This window comes from Pongo pygmaeus, chromosome 10, assembly GCF_028885625.2.
Source record: "Pongo pygmaeus isolate AG05252 chromosome 10, NHGRI_mPonPyg2-v2.0_pri, whole genome shotgun sequence".
In the NCBI taxonomy this organism is placed as follows: Eukaryota; Metazoa; Chordata; class Mammalia; order Primates; family Hominidae; genus Pongo; species Pongo pygmaeus.
Window position 1 is genome coordinate 76,250,274 of NC_072383.2, and position 25,042 is coordinate 76,275,315.

Below are 25,042 nucleotides of genomic sequence, written 5' to 3' on the forward strand. Positions count from 1 at the left end.
TTCCCTAGGAAGTACTTTCTCCATGATTATGATGATGAAAAATACTCTCAGTGATGATAATTAGTACTTATGGATATAATAATAGCAACCCCATTGAATTTTATTGTTTTAAGTGTGCAAAACCCATTTATAAGTATAGCAGGCTTTGTTTTCTAAATCTGACTCGATGACCCTGCATGATGCTACTCTGAGAGAACAACAATGCTGCTCTGTCACCCAGTCTGCAGCTCTATTAAATTTCCAACAAAGATAAAGAACACAGTACTAGTGATGGAACAAGGGTACAGTTTTGATTCGATTGCAAATAGAATCATATGACATAATGTCATCTTAATATCTGATGAACCATTCAAGCATAAAGTGTAGCTGTTTCTGTGGAACAGTTCATTCAAGAGAATCATTTCAAGGATAGAGAATTTAGTCTAGGTAATATTTACATGAGGATCTGTGGTAATTGTGAAGCATGGCCACCAGATGACGCTTGGAAACCAATAATATGTATGTTCCTAGCCAACGTTAGATTCCATTATAGAATGGAGATAGTACACTGCTTGCCTTAAATCATATTAAAGTACAGAAGGAGAAGGAGAAGGGAAATGACATGGCATGCTGATATTGATTACATTTCCAATGAATCACATCTCTTCTAAAAAGACAGAATGTTAAAAATTCTGCTATTATGGCTGCTCTTCATAATATAAAATAATGGCCTTCATTCTATATGTAAAAGGCAAGTGGGCACTCCCTGTAATTTAAGAAAACAACTTTTATAAACTTCTGGTGGGGATTAGAGGAAGAAAATAAATTCTGAGAATAAGCATCAAGTACAACTAATGTCAGAAGCCAAGTAAAAAGCAAGAATTAAATGAACTTATAGATCATTAGGTAAAATAAGACTGTGGGAGCGGATGGTAATTTGAGTTTGCAAATTGTACATAAAGTATTATCTACACTCAACAAAATATTCTACAAAAGAAAGAACACAAATGTTTAAATGTATAGAATCTGACAGTCCTGAACAACATCCTCTATGTTGGCTTGTTGCTGATGGACCTGACAGAAAAGTGAAGTAAGATCTACATCTCATAATAACCAGTGCATTTCTGGATCCTCAGGCTTGGCTCCTAGGGAAAGACAAGGGCCAGTACCTTATAGGTCAGACTAATGGTAGGATTTCACTGCCTTTTATATAATTCTGTTTTATTTTATGAAAATATGATAAGGTTTGAAGGAGGCAAGTTTAATACTGAAGGTAGTTTAGAAAAAACAGACACATATAAAAAAACTTAATATCTAGGAAAAATAGAACTCATAAAGATAAATATAAAATCAAAGAGTTTAAATTTACAATTTCTATGTTTATTGGTCTTAACATATTGATGGCCATGATTAAGAATTTAAGGCAATTTTTTAGGAGGAGCCAAGTTTTACGTTTTTTTAATACCTTTTTTTACCCATTCCCTAAGTTATTTTTAATATATCTTATTTCCTTAATTATGTTTCAATAGCGATACTTATGTCTGAACTAAAAAAATTAAATCACACAAGCAGCATATTGTTTTCATTACTTTCACTCTTGTGTAGTGGGTTCAACACTTGGAAATCAAAACTGCCTTTATGCTGGGGCTTTTTAACAGAGAGACTTTCTAAGTTTCATGATTAATCTTAAGATAAAGAAAGTAGGCAGGAGAGAGGATAATTGGCAAATATCTAGTTCCTGAAATATTAATGGCATGTTCCATGCATCCAGTAAAGACAGACGTTTGAGAAGGCTTCAGTTTTTGGCCAGAAGTTTACTTAATTATAGCCAGAATGACAGACCTCTTTAATTCTTCCTTCAAAACATAGACAGAGGACTATGACTTATTTTCTAGTAAAACACAAAACAAAATAAAAACAAACAAACAAAAATACAGAAGCCTCTCACATTGAACTTGCTGTTTTTCCTGGAGTTGTTTTGTCAGGTGACCATCCTGTCAATATACTCTGAACTGGAGAGATTCAGAGTCATGATGTGACCTGCCCACAGTCAACAGAAGGAGTTAGAATAAACAGAAATAATGGGTGGAAGAGCAAAACTTAGTAAACACTGAGGATGAAGTGCTTTAAAAGTACTATCTTTTATGTTCTCAATAACTCTATCAGGAAGGTGCTGTTAAAGTCCCATTTTATAGCTGAGGAAACCAAGACTTAGGAAAGTGACTGTAACAATTTGTTCAAGATCATGAAACTAGTAATCAGCAGAACTAATAATCAAACCCTAGCTTGGATGAATCCAGGACCTGGACTTTTCACTATCGTGTTAATTTTGCTTTAAATAGCCACATAATAAAAGCAAAGAATAGTTATTCACTCATCTTTGGTAAATATTTATCCTACTATTGTCAGGAGAAATTTCATATTGTAAGTGTAGTTTTTAGAAGTAAATATGACATGAAATGAATAACATATTCCAAGGCAAATTTAAGCAGCTTCTGTGGATCAACAACCAGGCCAACCTCCTTTGCCATGGACTACTTGGCCATGTGTGATTTGGTCCATACTTATTTCCATCCACATCATTTCATACTACTCCTCACCCTCCCCTTGTCTCTACATTTCTGCTACCCCAAACATCTCTCTGTTCCTTTAACATACCCAGCTCACACATCTCAGGCTTTTGCACTGTTTTTGTTGACTGAATCTTTTTCCCTGGTTCTTCACTTGTCTAGCATTCCTCAGCCTTCTGGTCTTATCTCCAAATACCACTTCTTCAAGGAAGCCTTCCAGGATGACCTATCTATCTAGAGCAGGCTCCCTTCAGTTACTTTCTATTTCATTGTCCTGTTTATATTAGCAGAGTGCTTAACCTATTCTGAAATACATACTCCAAAGAAACAAGGAATTCACTTTCTTTCTCATCCTGGTATTCATTCCCAATATGCAGCAAAATTTCTGATACCATTTATGCTTATAAATATTGGTCAAGTACTAAAGTACTTTGATCACGAACTACCAGAAGTCTAGATGTCAATAGCCAATGGTAAACCACTCTAAACTTCTAAAAAAGGAGCAAGATAATTAAAATGACACTTAAGGAAGAGTTTTATTTTTGAGTGGAGTAGGTGAAAAGGTGAAAGACTATTAAGATGTTAACTTGGGAAAATAATTAAACTCCAGTGCAGGAGATTATCTTTGATGATTTAAAAATTTATTGCAAAGTTCTAAAAGTTCTAAAAGTTCTCAAGCTCTAAAAGTTGTTTTTAATTGTTATGATCTTAGAGTATTTTTATTGCTTACTTTCAAAATTACATATGCTTAATTATTATTTTTTTCTTTTTTTCTTTTATTATTATTATTATTATTATACTTTAAGTTTTATGGTACATGTGCGCAATGTGCAGGTTTATTAAGATAATAGAAACCATTCTATTTTCGGAGGCCATCTTATTAGAGTGTTGATTTCTATGATGCTATAGTCATAACCTTTTTTTCTATAAATTTATTGTCAGAGCAGTTGAGTCCTCTTTTCACCAGGAACATGTGCTCTTTACAATGTAATGGAGTTTCATTTATCCACAGAACACTGTCTTAATATTAAGCATGGTTCTATGATAGTATTATTATTAAAGGAAAACATATATTTGGGATAGTTTGCCTTAATAATTCTCCAAATTGGAAATTAATCTGGTGTAATATATTTTGAAAGTTAATCTTTAATCACCATTTTAATGCTGATATTTTAAAGGTAGCTAGCTTTATCATGCTTCTGTAACTCTTAGCTGATTACTAGAAATACTATTTTGGTTTTGAAACTCTTAGCATAAAGGATTCAGGAGAGCAATCATAATTCCAGTATAATGCCACGGTTGAAATTCAATAACAGTACCTAATAATTATAAAGATAAGGTGAGTAGTTATATAGCTGGCTATGTCAAATGCTTGAAAATAATTTCAGTTGACAGTCAATTTCAGCACCTTTACATTTATAAATTACATGGATATTGAGCTTGGATATTTTAGACTGGATAGAAAAATCAGATGGCTGTCAGTTTGTCATGGTTATAATGGTGACTAAATATTACTCAGGTGTTACTCAGACCTATGTGTAATAGAAAAAGAAAACTCTTGTTTCCTCATCTAAAGTCAGTGAGTGACCCAACACTTGAGTGAAGATCTTTGCAAGCAGAAATAAATTCTTAGATTGAAACTGTAGCCCAACCACAGTAATTCATCTTCTTGAAAGCTGAGGCTTTTCAAATCAGTTAGGCTAGAATGGGAAGAAAATCCCATTGAAAGATATAAAACTATGAGGGAGAAAAGAATGACAGTAAACAAATCTGAGCTAATGTTACTCTGTTGTGTATGTCTTTCTTTTAAAATTTGATAGATATTTTGCTAGATGATGCTGGTGATGCAACTGGACATAAAGATGGCCGCAGTGTGAAAATTATAGTCTCCATAAGCAAGGGCTATGGTCGAGCAAAGGTACTTCTTTAATCTTAAACTCTTTATTACTAACAATGAGAATTACCATGAGTCAAATGTATTTTATGTGTGAATATTTTATCTGGTAAATATCCTACAACAATTGTGGATTGGCATTAGCTTAATATGTCATACAAACATGAAAGGGACAATAAAGGGATGACATCATCATAGAGGTAGAAATGTGTCTTACATGTACCTCACATTCATTCACTGAAAATAATATTAACAGCCCCTCATTTCTAAAACTTTAAAAAATAGTTATTTCTTTGGCAAACATCTTGTCTGACATATTCTTTTGGTTTCACTTACTGGTTATAGGTAATGTTTATGATGTGCAGTCACTAGAGCTGTCAATATGGTCTTTATACAAAGGGAAGACTGTAAGCTAAATGAATATTTTAGAAATCAGAAAGACACATGTTCTACTCAACTCGGTAGGACAAATTCCATTGATGTTACTTGTCTATTTAAGCAAGGTCCTAGATGACCAGAAAAGTATTTTAATTTTTTTGCAATGAAATATTGCCTTCAAATTGGCAATGTCATTCTGACTCTATCCCTTTCTTAAAACAACAACAAAAACAAATTTTAAGTTAAAATTTTAGTTGAGTGGCCAAAATTACAAATTTCTAAGTATCCAATTTTTTTTACATCAAGCAAATAAAATTTTTTTAGAATTTTAAAATAAAGTACTTAAGTTTGAAAAGTAAGATAGCACTTGTGAATTCTTACCTTAAGCCAATGCTCCAAGGATTCCAATGCCATCAACTTTCTGCTTGAGCTGCAGATGTGTACCTACTTTTCCCAAGTGGGTCTTTATGTGAGAGACAGTAATACTCTTAGTGAAACATAAACTAACTTTAATTTAAAAGCAGCTTTTTATAAGGTATTGCATAAGCAGTAATTTTAACTGGGTTATAAACACACTGAAAAATAAGATTTCCTGTTCACAGTAATTCTAACAGACAATGCCTTTGAACATTTTTTTCTAAAAAAGTTTCCATGAAAGTACTTGTCTTATTCTACCTGGACTTCCATAATAAAATAACAGACTAGGTGGCCTAAACAACAGAAATTTATTTTCTCACAGTTCTGGAGGCTAGCGAGTCCAAGATCAAGGTGCTAGCTGATTTGGTTCCTGGTGAGGGCTCTCTTTTTGCGTTGCAGGTGGTGGAATTCATGCTGTGTCCTCACACAGTCTTACCTCAGTGTCTGTAGGTAGGAAGAGAGAAAGACTACAAATCCTGAATTATTTACTTTACCCAGTAATCCCATCATGAAAGTCCCACCATTATGATCTCATTTAATCCTAATTACCTCCCAAAGACCTCATCTCCTAATACCATCAATTTGGAAGTTAGGGCTTCCATGTATGAATTTTGAGGAGACACAAATATCATTTCATAACAATAGTAACAAAAATCACAATTGTCAGCTGTGGATTTCTCAACTTATTCTGCAAAAGTATTGGATTCTAACTCAGATTATACCTGAATAATGGTGATAACCATTTACCCTTATGGTGCTAAATATTACAGATTAAGAGATTGAGGGTCTGAGCCAGCTAAGTGATTTACCTAAGGTCACATTTCTTAATTAGGTGGTAGATATTATGTGTTATAGAATCCATATCTTCTAACCCATGACTCAGTGATTATTCTACCACCCCTTAATGATAACATACTTGGTGACTAGAACCAGGATTATAATATGTCAACTATCTAATTATATCTACTGGAATCATAATCACTATTTCATTAACCATTTCTGGTCATCATAATAGAGGCTCTAGCTAGACCACAAATTTTGAATTATTTACCTTTCTAATATATGTAGAAATTTCTCAAAATCCCATCCTACAAAAAGATAGATTTGGAACCATTATGTTTATTATAAAATAATTACTTGCTTGATGAAACGAATCCTGTAGGTTTCTCTGGCAAGGTCTTTTAAACATAGAATTTCTGATAAATTCAAAATGGAACCTGTTTTGTAGGTATGGAAATGCCTTATATTATCATAGATAACACATTTTAAAGCGAGATTGGATTCTAGATTAAAATTAATAAAACAACTGAGTTTTGGACTTATCAAAGATAAGATCACAAAATAGTAAGATAAAGTTCTAGAATTCATATAATATGGTTCTGTTCAGTCTCTCTCACCACTTCCCTCCTACCAAGCTGCTTCTCTTTAAGAAGGTATCCACTGCATTATAATGCAAGAGTATTCTTTCAGATTCCTTCATCTTTGCCTTCTACGGAACAGGTCATGAATCAGTTTTCCTTGACATGCTGCTTTATCTCATCTCTTTCTTTCTTGTTGCTGTTGCTATTGCTGTTACTTTATTTGTTTGCTTGGTTAGTTGGATGAAATATGTTTTATTTTATATAATCCACCATGTGTGTCTGTTACTATAGAAGCCACAGGTTTAATAAATAGTTTAGTCTTAACAACAACTGCATTAACTAATTTTAGTAGAAAACATAGTAATAAAAAAGATACACGGTTGGATTTTATCTTACTTTATTTTGTTCTTATTTAGGATCAAAAGTCTCAGGCATATTTGATAGGATCCATTGGTGTTAGTGGAAAAACCAAGTGGGATGTCTTAGATAGTGTAATAAGACGTCTCTTTAAGGTATGTTGTGCAAGACACCCTAATAGTACTTTTCAAATATGTTTCTCTTTAATTGTTTTCCTTAACTTCAATAGCAGAGACACATCTTCTTTTCCTCTCCTCAAATAAGGAAAGCTTTCTGTTTGTGCTATTTGATATTAACAGTTCTTATATTACCCATTTCTAATATTCTTGACAACTAGCTCTATATCCCTGTGAGTTATGTATTTGTCATAGATGAGTTGAACCTGTTTTGACTTTATTTTTTGTGTGTACCATTGTAGGAATATGTATTCCGAATTGATACATCCACTAGCCTTGGTCTGAGCTCTGACTGCATTGCTAGCTACTGTATAGGAGACTTAATTAGATCCCATAACCTAGAAGTGCCTGAATTGCTGCCTTGTGGATACCTTGTTGGAGATAATAACATCATCACTGTGAATCTCAAAGGTAAAAATGAAAAAAGCAAGGCAGAAATATAATTTTTAGCAACATTTTATTCTGCCCCCTGCCCCTTTTTGGCCAGTTTCCCTTAAAATTTTTCTATTTGAAAACTCTGTAGTATTTTAAAAATCAATATGACTCATTTCATACCAAAACTATTAAATACTACAATCCTACTAAAAACACTAGAATATAAGGAAATTTAATTCTTTGGGTTCTGGGATTTGAAGATTCAAGACTCACAAAAAGGAATGTGATTTAGGAATTTCAAATTTCTGGATTTTCTTCATTATCACCTTTCATTACAGGAGGATTCAAAACATTTAGTGTGTATTCCAAAGTTACATATTCATTGATATATCTTTGATTTTAAAATGTGTATGTCTAATAAATACCCCCCAGGAATAGGGAATAGAAGTTAAGAATCAAGGATGGAAAGTTCTGAGAATTTTCTTTGCTTTAGATGATGTGATTAATTATAGGCTAATATAATATCTGCAGCATCTTTGTCTTCATAATTCCTTGTTTATTTATGTTAAAGAATCAGGATACATCTATATAAACTGTGAATTAATAGAGGAATTTGTCAATATTTGATTTTAGGATAAAGGTAATTGAGAAAGGAGATACCGTTGCTCCTTTCTTAATTCCTTGCCAAACATAACAATTTGTATTCTTCAAAAGCTTGAGTGGTTGTACAACTAGGATGCATAATGAGAGATAGAAGAGAATAAGGAGATGGGGAGAAGAGAAAGTAAAAGAAAGAACACACACACACCCATATATATATGTGGGTGTGTGTGTGTATAATCTTCACATTTATTCTTCACATTTATTCTTATAATCTTCACATTTATTCTTAACAAAGATAATCATCTTCAATAAAAGATGTTATGATAGCATTTATAATGCTTCCATTTCTCTCTGGAAACATAAGTGAAAACAAGAAGTAGACAGTGGGGTGAAGCCTGAAGAAAAAGAAACAGCTTGCTTTTGTTTAGATGTTCACTCCGCCATATTACTGATATGTTTTCTTCCTTGAAATGGCAACACATAATTGTGGGACAGAAATATCTAGGAAATTATTTTGCAAGGACTCTATTCCTATGACTAACAATGCTGTTGCTGTTTAGCATGATATTTTAAATTCTAGCTTATGTAGATCAATAAATCATGCTATTTCTTTTGTTTCTCCTTTCAGGGGTAGAAGAAAATAGTTTGGACAGTTTTGTTTTTGATACGCTGATTCCTAAACCAATTACCCAAAGGTACTTTAACTTGTTGATGGAGCATCACAGAATTATACTCTCAGGACCGAGTGGTACTGGAAAGACCTATTTGGCAAACAAACTTGCTGAATATGTAATAACCAAATCTGGGAGGAAAAAAACAGAGGATGCAATTGCCACTTTTAATGTGGACCACAAGTCAAGTAAGGTATGTTACAGAATTCTAAGAGAACAGCTGCAATTTATCCATAAGTGTTTTAAGCAATCAAATTATAAGATTTTGTGAGACTTCCATGTTGTACATGGAAAAGAATATCCATCTTTTTTTTACTAGAATTATAACTGGTGAGTGACCAAACTCTGTTTCATGAATTTGAACAAGACTACTATTTTCAGTAACATTCAGTTATCAGGTACTCCCCAAGGTACTGGGAATATACAGAATAATATGACAGGTCCCCAATGGCATAGTTTCTCTTAGACATCCACCTAGAAAGTGTTACAGTAGAAAGAGGTCTGTGCATGAGCAACAAGGAAGAATAACTTTTCTTGGAGGAATCAGAGCTTTATAAAGGGGTAATAGTTTGTTGGATCTTAATAGATAAGTAGGAAATAACATGGATTTTGGAGCAATGGAGATTTGGCAATAATTAGAACATTCCAAGCAGAAATTCTGGGAACAGCAATTTGCTTATGTCACATCTCCTTAAAATTTTTGTTTAGGAACCCTAGGAAACTTAACAACATTCAATTTCACCACCATCTAAGGTCTAATATGCCATAGTAATCAGCCTGAACACTCAGATATTGAAAAGGCATGAGGGCCTATACAGCGTAACCAGTACTTTCTTATTTTCTGAGTAAAATAAAAAATCCTAAAAAGGAAATAGTTGATGGCTAACATATTTTTAACACTAACTTATTTTTACCTGTAATTATTTATTAAAGTCTGAATCAATGAAACCTAAAAGTTTCTCTTTGGAAACTGCAACTATTATAAGCAATACCTTGAGGGAACCCCAATTATACTAGGTCATATTACTCTTTCAAGGATAACCTGATTCAATGATCTAAACTGTCCCAGTTTCTCAGAAACCTTAAGTCTGCAAATTTTCAGAAATAAACGTGACTCCCAAGAGCAGGCCAAACCCATTAGATTCTTGAAATAAGCCAGGCATATAGCTTAATGAACAAAAAGTATTAATTTTCTCACCTGTAAAATGAGGAAAATAGTAGGGCTATTCTAAAGACTAAATAAATGAGTATGTGTGTGCCTGTGTGTGTCTGTGTGTGTGTGAGAGAGAGAGAACAGCACAAGTAGCAAGCAAAATATAAGAGTTGCTTGCAAATTTTAATTATAGCCCTTGGCTCCCAGTGAAGATTTCTCTCACAAACACACACACACATATGCACAGTGCGCACGCACATACACGCACAACCACACACACATCTTTGTTCAAAACTGTTTATATGTATCCTTCAAGAACAACGACATACGTAAAACATAATGGGATCTCTTAAAGTTAAATAAATGCAATACATAAATTCTGAGTATTTCCTTGGAACTGAGACGTATTCAAATTGTGGTTCAACCACCATCTCAAGAAAGACATAGAACCTAAGGTAGAATATTTGACTCTTCTCTGAGCAAAAGTAGGAAGAACACAATTGTCTGTTTGCTTCAGCTGACATGTTTAATGCTTCCTGTGAATTCTGTCTCCTCATATCTTTGTATAAAACCCTTTTAGCACAGTTTTAAATATTTTCAGCCAAAAAATATGAAAGGTTTGAAAGGCCTCTTAGTTATCCTCAGTGTTTGTTTCTTCCTCAATATTGGTATGAAAAAACTCTTTAGAAGGTACTTCTTTTACGAAACAAAAAAGTGTTTAGAAAATAAGAGCAAAATAGATTTATTGGAGGAGACCATGACATTTTGATAAAGTTGAAGATCACTTAAAATCAAGTTTTGAATTAAATAGATGAAGCTTCATTAGAATGTAGTTGACATGCTAAAACAAAATATGTAATTCCCATTAATTTTAAAACATAGCTTTCCCTAAAAAATATGCCTATCTATCTATCTATCTATCTATCTATCTATCTATCTGTCTATCTATATGTATATATTTCAGCTTAGGAAAAAAAGTTTATTACTTAGAGATGTTCTGTTAAAAACATGTTAGTGTCCTATTAACTTCTTTATGAAATATTTCCAACACTCTTATTTTTTGCTTTTTCAGAGGACAGGCTATTTGTGCCATTATTAGGCCAGTTCAGTACTTCATTGCAAAATAATGGGCAGGGGAAAAGCATTGCCAAGCATTGGCAGAGCTAATGATGCTAGGAAACAGTCATAGGAAGAAACTTTTTATTTTTTTAGTTTTATTATTTTATTTTATTTTATTTTTATTTATTTATTTTTTTGAGACAGAGTCCTGCTCTGTTGCCCAAGCTGGAGTGCAGTGGCACGATCTCGGCTCACTGCAACCTCTGCCTCCCGGGTTCAAGCAATTCTTCTGCCTCAGCCTCCCGAGTAGCTGAGACTACAGGTGCCCACCACCACACCCGGCTAATTTTTTTAATTTTTATTTTTAGTATAGAGGGGGTTTCACCGTGTTAGCAGGATGGTCTCAATCCCCTGACCTCGTGATCCACCTGCCTCGGCCTCCCAAAATGCTGGGATTACAGGCATGAGCTGCTGTGCCCAGCCCAGAAAGAAACTCTTGAACAAATCACAATAGCATTCATTCCCAAGAAAGCACAAAGTATAACTAAAAAATATTTATTTTTTATGTTATTCCTTATGGTTTTAAGATATGAACAAGCTATCAGTAATGCTGAATACAAACTCACTGCCAGAAAATTTGGACAATTTTTGCCAAATTGACAGAGAATACCCCATTTTCCTGGGAGTTGGGGGTGAGGGTAAGTGAGGATAAATATTAAAAAAGAGGGGATGACAAGTTGAGATTGTGTTAGAGATATCAACAGCATAGATTTACTGAAGTAAAATGCTAATGAGGCATGGAATAATAAATCCTGTTCCTGAAAACCTGGAGCTGTGTAAATGCTGACGCACTTTATGCTGTGCCATAGATAGCACTGAAGAGACAAATCCAAAAAGCACTTACTGATTCAGAAAAAAAGAAGAAACTCGAACCACAAATCATCAAATGAAAAACATCTTTTCATGTTTTTGGTACCTCTGCACTTTACATTCTGTTCCTCTTCCCACACTTCAAGCCCTCCCTCAAGCTGCCAGCTGGAATATTTTGATTGAGAGCAGTACACATAAACAATTACACTTTGTGACATTTGATATAGTAGGCCCAGAAGGCTAGAGATGGATTTAGTAGAGAATACGTGGCCAGCTGAAGCCGTTTGGAATGTTAGGTTGGAAGAGATCAGAAAACTGGACTTGATAGATTCCTTTTTAGTGTGTCTGGAGTCAGCATCTGAGAAAGCAGTGATCTACTGCTTTTATTTAACTGTGGTGTTCCACCTGTAGTTTCAGAGTATGGGATTCATCTCATTGCCAACTCCCATCTGGTAGATATGCCTGTTTCCTTCTACCTGACTAGATCTGGAAAAAAGACTTTTAATGCCAGTGCATCAGTGCCTCAATCTAAGATTTTATTTTCATCAAGCTAGACTGGGTATCATGAAGTTATTTCAAGGGAATCTGTGAAAAACTCCTAAGTTATATGAAAAAAGTATATTTGTGTTTGCCTGTTTCTACATCCATTGGTTCATACCTACCATCAGATTCCCAAGGGATCCACTACCCTCTCAAGATGAAAGAAAGCCACATTACAATTAGAATCTAAAGGCTCTGATTGTCCAAAAATGACCCAGTGACCTGCTAATTATGAAATTCAATTCCTTTGTGCCTCCCCACTCTCTCTCTTTCTGACGTTCATGTTATCATTTTCTCCTTGTTTCCTGCTCCCTGGTAAATTGCTTTTCAGTTTTTTTTTCTCTCTGCTCTTCCTTCACTTCCCAGTAAATGAAACTGTTTTCCTTTATAATGAACTATTCTGTTCTCTCTCATTTTATTCTCCTTTGGATGACTCTCGTGGCTTCAACTTGGGTTGACTTGTGTGGTTGACTTCAATTAAACACTATCAGCCATGCCCATTCTCCCAAATTTGTAAGCTTTCTATCATCCTACACATATGTTTGTATTCACCTACTAAATATACATGTTGAGAATTGACAATTTCAGCCCCAAACACATATTATAAGTTTATCCTCTTCCATTGCTTTCCAACAAAACCACCCTCCACCCCAGATTAGCATCCTCCTCTGTTGTTTCTTGGATTTCTACAATTATTTTTTAACTGCTCGATACATGATTTCCTTTAAATTTCCCTTCTCTCTTTTTTTTTTTTTGGCACATGGAAGTTTATTAATTCAACTTTTTCTTTGGCCAACATTAACTGAGTACCTGAATACGAAAACCTGTGGTGGTTCTACAAAACCCATTTCGTGGTAGACAAAAATAAATATAATTGAGCGTAATTGTACCAAGCAGAAATGGTTATTATTAACATATTGGTATGCTTTATTCTATTATTTTGGGAATGTGTATATATATATGTGTATGTATTCATTCACCTCATGGAACATAGAATATCTTTTCATAATTAAAATCTGATCAGATTAAAATTTTTTCAATATTTTCTTATAGATTTCTGTACTAGATCAAAAACATCACATTGTTCCTTGTTCAGTCCCTTAGTATCTCTAGGCTTCAATAATTTCAACATTCTCTTGGCTGGTCTTGCTTCTTCCTTTCAATATGCTCACCACATGTTAAATCGCCATTGTGACTACTTACTCAGGTCACCAGGAGAATGTTTCTTCACTGCCAAAAGGAAATGTCCAGTGATCTTACTAATCATTTAAGGTTGCAGTTTCCTTTACAATTTCATTAGCACCATTTCCTTTCACAAAACACGTATTCTTAGCTTTTTTCCTACATGTATATCATATTTTCATGTTTCTGACTCGTTATTCTTCTCTATTTGGAAAGCTCTTCTGTTGTGTTTAAGCATCAAGATATTACCCAATCTTAAAAATAAGGGAATAATAGCAGATAATACTGCCACCACCACACCTTTTCCAGATGCTACAAGCAATCTTTACATACTATAAACAAAGTCTTTGATCTATACTTTTTTGAAGTAATGTATTATTTTGACTGTGAATTACAGTTATATATGTATATGCCTGACCTTCTATTCCAGGAAGGTAATAAGCTTCTTAAATGCTATTTCCTTTTCTAATTAATTCTTCTATCTTTCACATTTCTGTTTCCTTGGATAAATAAATTGCTTTCCTCTACTGAAAACAAAGAAGCAAACAAACATATCAATGTTCCATACTTGTTTGTATAATAAAATGCAACTTCTTCTGCATGGATTCAAAGTCTTTTTTTCTTTTTTATTGCCACCACCAGTAGAATGTACTATATTTTTCTATAACAACAGAACACTTATTTCCCAAAACACATCATATACTTAAACTTTTCAGGTTTTACTTTTTATTCTTTAGATTTCAATCCTTTTTATTATTATTATTATTTTTTGCTTTATTTTCCCTTTTAACCACTGTACTCTGTTTTTCTATGAACCTTAAGTCTGGATTAGATGCCTCTCTTATGTCTCCCTATAATGTTTTGTACATTTCACTGTATTGTGAATCACTTGCTGACCTGCTTCTCTGCTTATCAACTCTAAGTTTCTGAAAGACAGAAATTATGTTTTATCTCTAAATCCCTGGTGCCAGCAGGATGCTCCAGTTGGAATTAATCTCTTTCCCTCCTATAGGCCACATGACTCCTTTATCCTCTCTCATGGAATGTTTTACCTTGCATTTTGTAAATTCATCATTATTTACATGTGTGCCTACCACCCCACTCAGGCTCCAGTGTTACCTCCTCCAGAAAACCATTCTTGACACCCAGCAGCTAGGCTAAATCTCTTCCCTTGACTTCTCATATCTCATAATATATTTATGATATTATATTGAAATCATTTGTAACATTTAAATTCCAGTCCCTAATGTGACAACTCTTAAAGCTTACAGGGGAAAACAGCCTGATTACCCTTTTTAGACCTCGTGTCCGTAAAAGTATTTGATGCAGTTCATAATAAATGTTAAACCTACTTAAACTCCATTGATAGCAGGAATCAGACTTCACTATTTTTGTATACCCAGGGCTCGGTCTAAGGCTGTGAACACAGTAGATAGACAGTGAATATTTTATAAACGAATGAATGACTTAATGTAGCTAAATTAGTGACATAAATTTTATTTTTTCTTTTAAAGTAAATAGAATTCTCCAGAATATTCAACAGTTTTAAACATATCTTTGTGCATTCTCTGACTTAGGCAAGACTTATTTTATGTGATTAGCTCAATAGAAAACAAATAGTACTTTATTTCCTTAATACATTTTTATATTTGAACATAAATAAAAATTACTAAATGCCTCAAAATCCTGGCCCATTGTTTTATCTGCTACTTTTATTTCAGCAGTTACAGACAGAGAGAGGTTGCATCTAGAGTGAGCAATTCAGGTATTTACCTGGCTGCCAGAAACCAGAATCATGGAATTGTTTTATAACCCTGAGCACGATTTGCAAATTGAAAATGTCATTGTAAATATGCAAATATTATGGAAATGTTCTTACTGATGAGGATAATTTTAAGAAACCTAATTATGTTCCTGGCCTACCCATCTGTGAGAGCAGTCAATCAGCAAACTGGTTGTCATATTTAGATTAAAAGCTATTAGACAGGAATAATACCTGTAAAAGAACCAATAAACTCAAGAGATGCTAAATTTTGTCTTTGTTTAAAATTACAGCAATTGCATGCAGATTTTAAATAAATAATAAGCATACTTTTATCAAGGTCCTATGGCTGTACTTTTAGATATACCCCATCTACATGAATTAGAATTAACACATTAAAAATATTAGTGGAACCTGAGAAATGCCATTTTGAATTTTGTTCATACTTGAAATATTAAGGTTGCTAAAATTTACTTTTATCATTGAATACCAAAACTCAGAATAAAATCTCAATATATGTGGTTTATCATAAGAGTTCATATCTAGAACTCATTTTGGCTTTTCTTTCAGGGAGAAAACCACTTAGAAATATGCCGTCATGTTTATACTTTTATATTTGCTGCAGGTGTTTGGTACTGGATCTTCCATTGCTTTCCTTTTTCTCACTTTCATTTAAAAAAATTATTCTGTCGCAATATATGGTTTTTGATTTGTAGGAAAAGATTTTACATCACTTGAATAATCTATGACTTTAATGAAAGAAACTGAATAGAGGACAAAGCGTGCTATGCCTAAAATATTAACTGCTTGCTCTTAGTATAAATTTATCATTGATGTATCTGTTTCTTCATTTTTTAAAAGGAATTGCAACAATATCTAGCTAACCTGGCTGAACAGTGCAGTGCTGATAATAATGGAGTGGAGCTCCCAGTTGTAATAATTCTTGATAATCTTCATCATGTGGGCTCTCTGAGTGATATCTTCAATGGTTTTCTCAATTGTAAATACAACAAATGGTATGCTTATCAAATATTTTTAATAATGAAATATGAAATAATTATCATCAAATTTGCCTTCTTGTGCCTGTATGCATTTTTTAAATTTCTTTAGTATTTAATTTTTATTTTTTAAATTGACAAATAAAACTATACATATTGATTGTGTACACCATGATGTTTTGAAGTAAATGTACACTGTAGAATGATTAACTCCAGCTAATTAACATATGAACTACCTCAGTAGTTATTATTTTTAGACTTACAATGGCTGCCATTAATTTGAGAAACTCTCTTTAATATTATACCATAGTTGTAAAGACTCCATATGCATTCCTTAGAATATCTATGTATTCATTCAACAATCATTTCCCAGGCACTCTTATGGAAACATTACTTACTTGATAATGTTAGCTTCTGCAGATATGATGAACATTTGTGAAACCAACATCAATGATGGAATAGTTTTAATCAGGGAAATTAAAAACTAACTGGAGCCTTTAGAGCTCTGGTTTCATTCTCAGTTCATATTAAAGTTTAAATTCAACCTTTCTATACAGATAAACTTAATACATTCAGATGTAGCTCCCTCTATTAATGAGTATGATTTTTAACTATTTACAGTAACAGGAAAGGTTAAAGTAAGGTATTCAAAAATTTTAAAACCTACTAAAGATTCATTGTGGCATGGCCTCTAAAGAAAGGACATATAAGAATATCAACATAAAATAATTAGTTTTAATAGTGCCAAATATTCCAAATATCTCTGCTAGAGATTTTTGGAAGTTATGAACGATCAACATAAAATAAAGATTGAAAGAATACAAATTTTCTCACAATATTAATAATCTTTAACATAACTATGAAATATTAAAATAGTAAAAATTAATAAATTTTATCATAAGCATTATAAGATGTTAGAGTGGGACAAAACCCCTATGATTATACTAACTAAACTCTTTACTCAAATAATGTAAATTACAAATAAGCTCAGGCTCAGAGAGAGAAAATGCCTTGCCTTGATTCCAGAACTGGAATTAGAAACTCAAGTATCAATTTCTAGTCCAGTGATCTTTGTCATTTTCCATTACAGGATTACCCTTTAAAAGACAAATATTGAAATGGAATAATCCATATCTATCCTAGTAGTTTTCCAAGATAATTTTAATGAATTAATCACTTTTACCTCCAGTAAATTAAAATTTTCTATTTATTTTTTTCTAGTCCATATATTATTGGAACAATGAATCAGGGAGTTTCTTCATCACCAAATCTAGAGCTGCATCACAATTTCAGGTAAAGTTAAGTTGAAGTTGAAGGTTTTTTTGTTTTTTTTTTTTGTTTTGTGTTGGGGGGGCAGTGGAGGGGGTTGGCATTGTTTCTGTTTGTTTTTGTGGGTTGTTTTTCCATTTGTACTTTGACAAATCTTGCCAGAGATGACCTGTGGTGTGAAAATAATTCTCACTTCTGCCATTCTTTCTCAAGCGAACGTTTCGTGATCTTCAACCTGTAATCAGATGTGTTTCTTTAAACAAAAAAAAAAAAAAAAAAAAAAAAGGAAATAAAAAAGAAAAGTGAAGTAAATGTTTTTTTCTGTTCACTATGTCCCTGGTTAAAGTAGAGCATATTCCTTCTAAGTGTGAGAAATGTGAAGTGAGTTGCTATTTCAGGATTTGTGATTCTCCTACAGAAGAGTGATCAGCATTTAGACTCCCACTCACTTCTGACGCATATGAGCTTCTTTTTAGCTCAAAAAGTAGAGTTAGCTACATTATAGCTCTCATCCTAGTAGACCTCCTAACACCTTTGATCATTAAAAGGTGGCCACCAATTGAAATGGGAACATTATTACTTTCCAATAGAAAGTAATAATGTTCCCATTATTACTTTCCAATAGAAAGTAATAATGAATAAATAAATAAAATAAATAATAATGATAAAGAATCACTGTGAATGTAAAATTTAATTTATATAAAAATGTCTAATTTTTTTTCTTTTTGTAGGTGGGTATTATGTGCAAATCATACAGAACCAGTGAAAGGCTTTTTAGGCAGGTATCTTCGAAGAAAACTCATAGAGATAGAAATTGAAAGGAACATTCGCAATAATGACCTAGTCAAAATTATAGATTGGATTCCTAAGATGTGGCATCATCTCAACAGTTTTTTGGAAACACACAGTTCTTCTGACGTTACCATTGGTGAGTTCCAAAATTATAATATGCCATTTTCCAGGAACTAACAGTGCTTGGTAAAGATGGCCAGATTGGATGGTAGAAAATAACAAGCAAAGCTAATGCTAATTCAAGCTTCCAAAGATTTATTTTTTTCCCTTCTGAAAGTTTGCGTTCTTCTTTGTATCTCCAATTAAATCCATTTTGTCTGACAGTTATGTTTTACTAAAATATTACCAAGATCAGATAAGTTCAATATGGACAAATATCTAAAAATCAGATAATCACTGGAAATGAATAGTATCGATTTGGGATACTTTTTATGCTAAAAACAAATTTGGCTAAATAGCTCATGTCAAATAAAGTTGTGAGGAAAGATTTTAGTTAGAGATAATTTCGATGCTTTGTAGATAATTTAAGGGTTTTGTGTTTTTCATGAAGACAAAACTGTTTATTTCTCTTTTAGTTTGCATAAAGATATTTACATTTTTATTCCTTCTTTAATTGCATGTACAGAAGTCTCTTTCACATTGTTATGCATCATAAAAATGTACTCACTGTCAACACAGTTTAGATTAGGAAGAAGAATTCTACACTGGGACCAGAACACTCATGCCAGGTCCCAATTCTGCAAATAATGACGTGTTTTATATTTGGCAATTCATTTCAGCACAGCTTTGTTGCTTGTAAAATGAAACAGGATAACTGCATTATGACTTTTATCATTTCTCCTAACTAGTATATTGTGCCCTAGATTAATATTTATTGTAAAAAGATAGAAGAGGCTAGGATATTGGGTCTTCAGTAAACATGCTTTAATAATAATCAAGCTGGCCAATAATACAATTTTCTAGGAATTTTGAAAGAAATATATTATATTCCAAAATGGTGTCTAGATATGTGTTTAGATTATTAAATATAACTCTTAAAATATTTTGTTATTTGTTTCTTCTCAGGTCCCCGACTATTCCTTCCTTGCCCCATGGATGTAGAAGGTTCTAGAGTATGGTTCATGGATCTCTGGAACTATTCTTTAGTACCTTATATTCTGGAGGCAGTGAGAGAGGGTCTTCAGGTATAGTATTCAATTTTCATTGCTATTTTTTAAAAAAAGCAAAAAAAATTATTTTAAAAGCAAAAAAAATCTCAGTATTTATGCAGAAAACTAAAGGCATGAACTATATAAATAGAGCAATAAAGTTTTCAAGAGCAAATAGTTTGTAATATTTTGCCTGTTCTGAGAACAAATTTGTAAGAGAAAGAAAAGGCACAGTTATTTCAACAACTATACATTTAAGTCCAAATGGTTGTCATGGATGTTTACAGATTGTTTTTATTAGATAGCTAATTAATTGCACAGTTCTACATCTTATGACACAGCCATGTTTACATGAGACTTGACCATTTATATTCTTGTCACATAATTTCCTTTATCTTTTTCTTCTTTTCTTTCTCCTTGCTTCCTTCCTTCCTTTCTTCCTTCCTTCCTCCCTCCCTCCCTCTCCCCCTCCCCACTTTCCCTCTTTCTCTCTCTTTCTTTGTTTCTTCTTCTTTTTTTTTTTTTTGAGACAGGGTCTCACTCTGTCACTCAGGCTAGTGCACAGTGGTACAACCATGTCTCACTGCAGCCTTGAACTTTTGGGCTCCAGTGATGAGGCTTTCCAAGTAGGTGGGAGTATAGGCACACACCACCACACTCAGTTATTTTTATTGTTATTATTTTAGAGCCATGGTCTTGCTAGGTTGCTCAGGCTGAAATTGTTTTTTCCTTTTTTTCACATAATTTTTGACAAGTAGCTTTTGCTTGTAAGTTTCCTGTTTTTAGTATACTTCATTGTTGGAAGCCCTTTAATGTCACTTGCAGGATCCTTTACTATTTTGGAGGGAGTACTCTAAATTCTAAGAGAGTCAGTTGGTCTTTTGATCTATGACAGATTGGTTTCACAGCATCTTTGCTCTTCCTCTCATGTGCCTTCTATCTTGAGGCCCTGCAACCAAGGCCCTTCTGTTTTTTCCTAACTAAAAAATGAAAATGTATCACTAAAAGAAATCCCTATTTCTCCAACAAAATACATGTCATTTTTCCATAAGTATTGCTATTTCCTTAAGTTTGATTTGAAATTCTAGAATTATAAAACTCTTTAAAATTTGTGTAACATAATCACCCAATTTATTGAGGAAGAATCTCATCTCCTTTTCAATAACTCAGCCAAGACATCTCTATTTCTGGTTTTTACAACTACTACTAGAATTAAGATATAGTTTATATTTTTCACACTCGATCATCTACAATACTGTGTTGTCTTTATTTTACTATCTAAAAAAATTGTCCATTTATTTTTCCCTCTTTTACTCCCTTTTACTATCATGCTCTCTTTATCTATTGAATGGCATGGAAGTATTTGGAACTAAAATGATAGTTCTGATGAACTATCAGATGAACAGATCAGATAGTTCTGATGAACATGATGAATTTTATGAGGATACTCTGAAGCCTCAGAGATAAAGATCCTAAATAATGCTATTGATTGGTTCTACTCTAGATTTAAATAATCAAATTTAACACTTTTAAGGGTATGAGCCAATCTACCCCAAGCAAGTGCCTTCAATAAAATAAAAGCTTATACAAATGTTTTTATTTTTCAAGTATAACATATTGTGTTTCAGAATTCTTCTAAAACTACTATAAGATATACATTGGATCTTTCAATGTTGATTATTTATACCAAAAAAATCATTTTATGAAAATTTTAGAATTTTGAAGTTAATATTTGGATACATTATTTGTTCTCCAGCTATGGTTTTGGTTTTAATAAACCATTATCTAAGTATTTATAAATAAATTTCTCCTCATTTAATATTTGCTTACTAATAGAAAGCAAAGGAATCTTTGTAAAAACCTTGAAATTATAATAGCTAAAATGCTTAGCATCCTTAGGTCTTATTTCAAAAGGTGCATGGGTTCTTTTTTCATATTTAAATGAATATTATTTATAGAACATTATTTGGAGAATTATAATTCTATAAAGTTTCCATTTGGGCAAAAGTATAATCACTTAAGGATTAGTTTCTGAAACTAAAACTGAGAGATATTTCAAAATTATTTTTGAAGAGGGATAAAAATGTCTCATTTCTTGCTATGCTTCAGGTTGTTTAGTAGTAGGTTAGTGTGAAAGATGAATCAACTGTGATTTAGGGCTTGTTGGGGGAGGGGAATCCAGCACATGGGAAGGGAAAAATTGGAAAATCCTTTTGTGGGTAGACAGTTTTCATTGCTATTGAAGACTATGCTGGGCCAGAAAAGTCTATCAGCTGAAAATATTTCTAGGGGAGCAAGAAGCAAAGGAATCATATCTGTCATGATCCATTCCCATGGATCTACTGGCAACAAAGGATCTTGGATTGGAGAAAGAAGTGGAGAAACAAAGCCTGGTAGCAAAAATGACACTCTTAAGTTTAGAGTAATAAAATAATCTCTTCAGATGAAGGCTGATTTTTTTGGTGCAAAACCTTATGGGGAATGCACTCTGCCAGATGTTCTAGTTGGAAAAGATGTTGGTGATACAATGGATTTTGATTTTTATTCTGGTGGATTGTTTCTTAAAAAGTCAGCAATCAATTCATCTCATTCTGAATATTTAGATTTCTCATTGTTCAATTATTTTTCTACAATATGTGTTTCACTCGGAAATATAGTGTTTGGCCCATTTAACTTTTCATTGGTCTCTTCCAATTTTGCTGTCCTGGATGGTTCTTTAAAAACCTAGAATTAATTGATTCTAGACTTACATTAAAACAAACGAATAAACATAATTAAGCTTTCCAAGAATTATACATGTTTTTCTTCAATTGGTTTAAGTTGTGTAGCATGGTATATATTACATCTATAAAGTAAGTTTATAACTGAGAGGAAACTTTTGCTCTAAAACAAGATAACTATTTGTTTAAAAAGTATAATGATTGTTACCTCTGTTATCATCTCCTAAGGAAATGCACAGATATCAGTACCTAGACTCCCTTTTGTTTTAGGTAAGTCCAACTTCTCCAGAAGAAACTCAAAAGAAAACTCTAAGGCAGTCCATGAAGTTTTTATCGTGTTAATGTCCACCATTTTCCCTTTTGTCTTTACTGAACCAAAACAAACTATACAAAACAGCCATCTCACAACAAACCAAAGTATGTCATCTGAGACCAAATAGGCACCTGCTAACCAGGATTGTCCTTGGTAAAGCAAGTCAAATGGGGAGGGACAGTAATTTAAGGAATAAGTGTCCCTATGTTACTGCCCCCTTCTCTTAATTTTCACTTTTTTCTGTGCCCTTGTAATATTATACTTTTTTTTTTTTTTACAATGTCTCATTTTTCTCTTCAGGGTGCCTTTCCTAGTTTGGGTTCAGCTTTGCTTGCAGCTTAAAAATGTTTAACATCTCTTGGATTTATCTGATTCTTCTGTTCCACTGCCAGTGCTTTAAGCAGGCTATATCAGCTCTTCCTTATTGGGCAAATTGCACAATAAGGGTTCTTGCAAAGTTGATAATTCAGTTTCCTATTTTTTATCCTCTTTTACTAGTGGCCTGAAACACAAACATCTAAAAAGAGTTTTTACAGAAAGCAATGGGATTAAAGAGCAATTTGATCACAGGAAAGTTGTTATCAGAGAAAGTTTTCTTACTCTAAAAGACAGTTTGAGTACAGTGAATTAGGAAGAAAAAATAAGTTACTTTTATTTATTTCCATCTTTCCAAGATACACTTTAGTAGAGAACTCTACTTAACATCAAGCATATATTTTTAAATCTTCCATAATTGAAGCTTTTATTTTTCAACCTTTAGTTTTCTCTTGGCTTGTCAAATTACTAGTAAAAGTAAATGTGGGCAGTCATTTCTATGTTTATTTATAATAAACCTCCCGTATATTCTCCCCCAAAGGTTGACATCTATTCCAAATATTCAGCTTTATTTTGTCTAGCCTTCAAGTTTAAAGTGAGCTATGTAGACAGATACATGTTTTAAATCTGGAAAACTGTATACAGATACTTAGTTCTCTTGAAAGTCCCTTAAGAACTCAATATGTCAAAAAATCACATCCAACTAGTAGTCCCCTTTTTTGCTGAATAGAAATGCGTTTTATATATGCTAAATGCGTGGTCAACTTTTAGATGTATGGGAAACGCACACCATGGGAAGATCCTTCAAAGTGGGTGCTTGACTCATATCCATGGAGCTCAGCGTCTCTGCCTCAGGAGAGCCCAGCCTTACTTCAGCTGCGACCAGAAGATGTTGGGTATGAAAGCTGCACATCCACTAAGGAAGCCACAACCTCAAAGCACATTCCACAAACTGACACAGAAGGAGATCCCCTGGTAAGAATCAGATGTTCGTTTCTTCCTATGTAATCTTGACTACAGTGTATAGTCATTAATACTTAGTTATTTCTAGCAAAGACATTTGTATCCTAAGCAATATTTGGAACAGTTTTAACCCTATTATCTTTGGCCTGCTTTCCATGGATGAAAATCTTAAAGTGAAAACCAAACTTGTATGCTTAAAAAGAAATCAAGAAATGCTACAATGAGAACAAACTCCTAGACTATATTTTTTCTCTTATTATGCATTAAATTGTGTATATAATTAAATAAATATAATTTTCTATATTATGACTCTATTCAATAGGCATTTAAGAGACAACTCAATTTTTTTCTTAAATAGAAAAATGAAAAATTATGGTATAATGTACTCATGGAGAACTAAAAAATATTTTGCCTATATCAACTAATCTGACTAATTTTATAGAATGGGTCTTCTCTTGCCTACTGTAGCGAAGGATAAACTGACTTGGAAGTCAAATGGAAGTTATGGTTTATTTACTTTCTAAAATAGTGGAATAATTGAAATAAAAGTCTGTAAAACTCCAACGTATGAATATTCTGAAAATATTAAGTATGTAGTATTATTAGGAGAAAACACTTTTTATATATCTATTTTTATTTTTACAGATTACTTTCAATATATTGGTATCAAATGTGAAGTGTTATTAACTCACCATTCTATAAGTATAGAGCTTATTGGACTTTTACAACCAATACAGAAAGAAAAGATACTGAAATAAAAATTCATTATGTTGCTTAAATTGAACAAACACAAAACATAAATAATTAAAAATCATAACCTCTGACTATACCTAAGGATATAAAATTACTTGATATTTTAAGGAATACCCTTACACCAACAACCTTGACACACACACATCCTCATCATCATCTCAGCTGAACATTTTGGGAGTTTCTTGTGGAAAATCTGATAAACTTTCAAGATCCTTTCCCCAGCAAAATGCATACACACTGAAAATTTGGCATACAATTTTAAGAGTTTCATAAAATCACTGAAGTATATACATAGACCTACTTAGATTCCAGGGATTTCCTGCTGATTTCTGATCTAGGTGATATATTCCTTAAGAGCCCAGACTTATATTTTTATAACATGGTACCTGGCCTTTTAGATGATCCATAGTTAGGAATCAACAGT

At 32.9% G+C, this 25,042-nt stretch overlaps 1 protein-coding gene across 2 annotated transcripts in view; it reads left to right on the top strand.

The window, feature by feature from the left end:
• NAV3 (neuron navigator 3) overlaps positions 1 to 25,042 on the top strand; it is a 924,153-nt gene that overhangs the window by 892,378 nt on the left and 6,733 nt on the right. For both annotated transcript variants that reach the window (XM_054443382.2, XM_063646517.1), the window contains 9 exons: positions 4,370 to 4,467; positions 7,016 to 7,111; positions 7,375 to 7,543; positions 8,739 to 8,974; positions 16,209 to 16,363; positions 17,567 to 17,638; positions 18,346 to 18,542; positions 19,472 to 19,590; positions 23,674 to 23,877. In XM_054443382.2, coding sequence (XP_054299357.1) covers positions 4,370 to 4,467; positions 7,016 to 7,111; positions 7,375 to 7,543; positions 8,739 to 8,974; positions 16,209 to 16,363; positions 17,567 to 17,638; positions 18,346 to 18,542; positions 19,472 to 19,590; positions 23,674 to 23,877 — 1,346 coding nt within the window. The remainder of the gene's footprint in view (positions 1 to 4,369; positions 4,468 to 7,015; positions 7,112 to 7,374; positions 7,544 to 8,738; positions 8,975 to 16,208; positions 16,364 to 17,566; positions 17,639 to 18,345; positions 18,543 to 19,471; positions 19,591 to 23,673; positions 23,878 to 25,042) is intronic.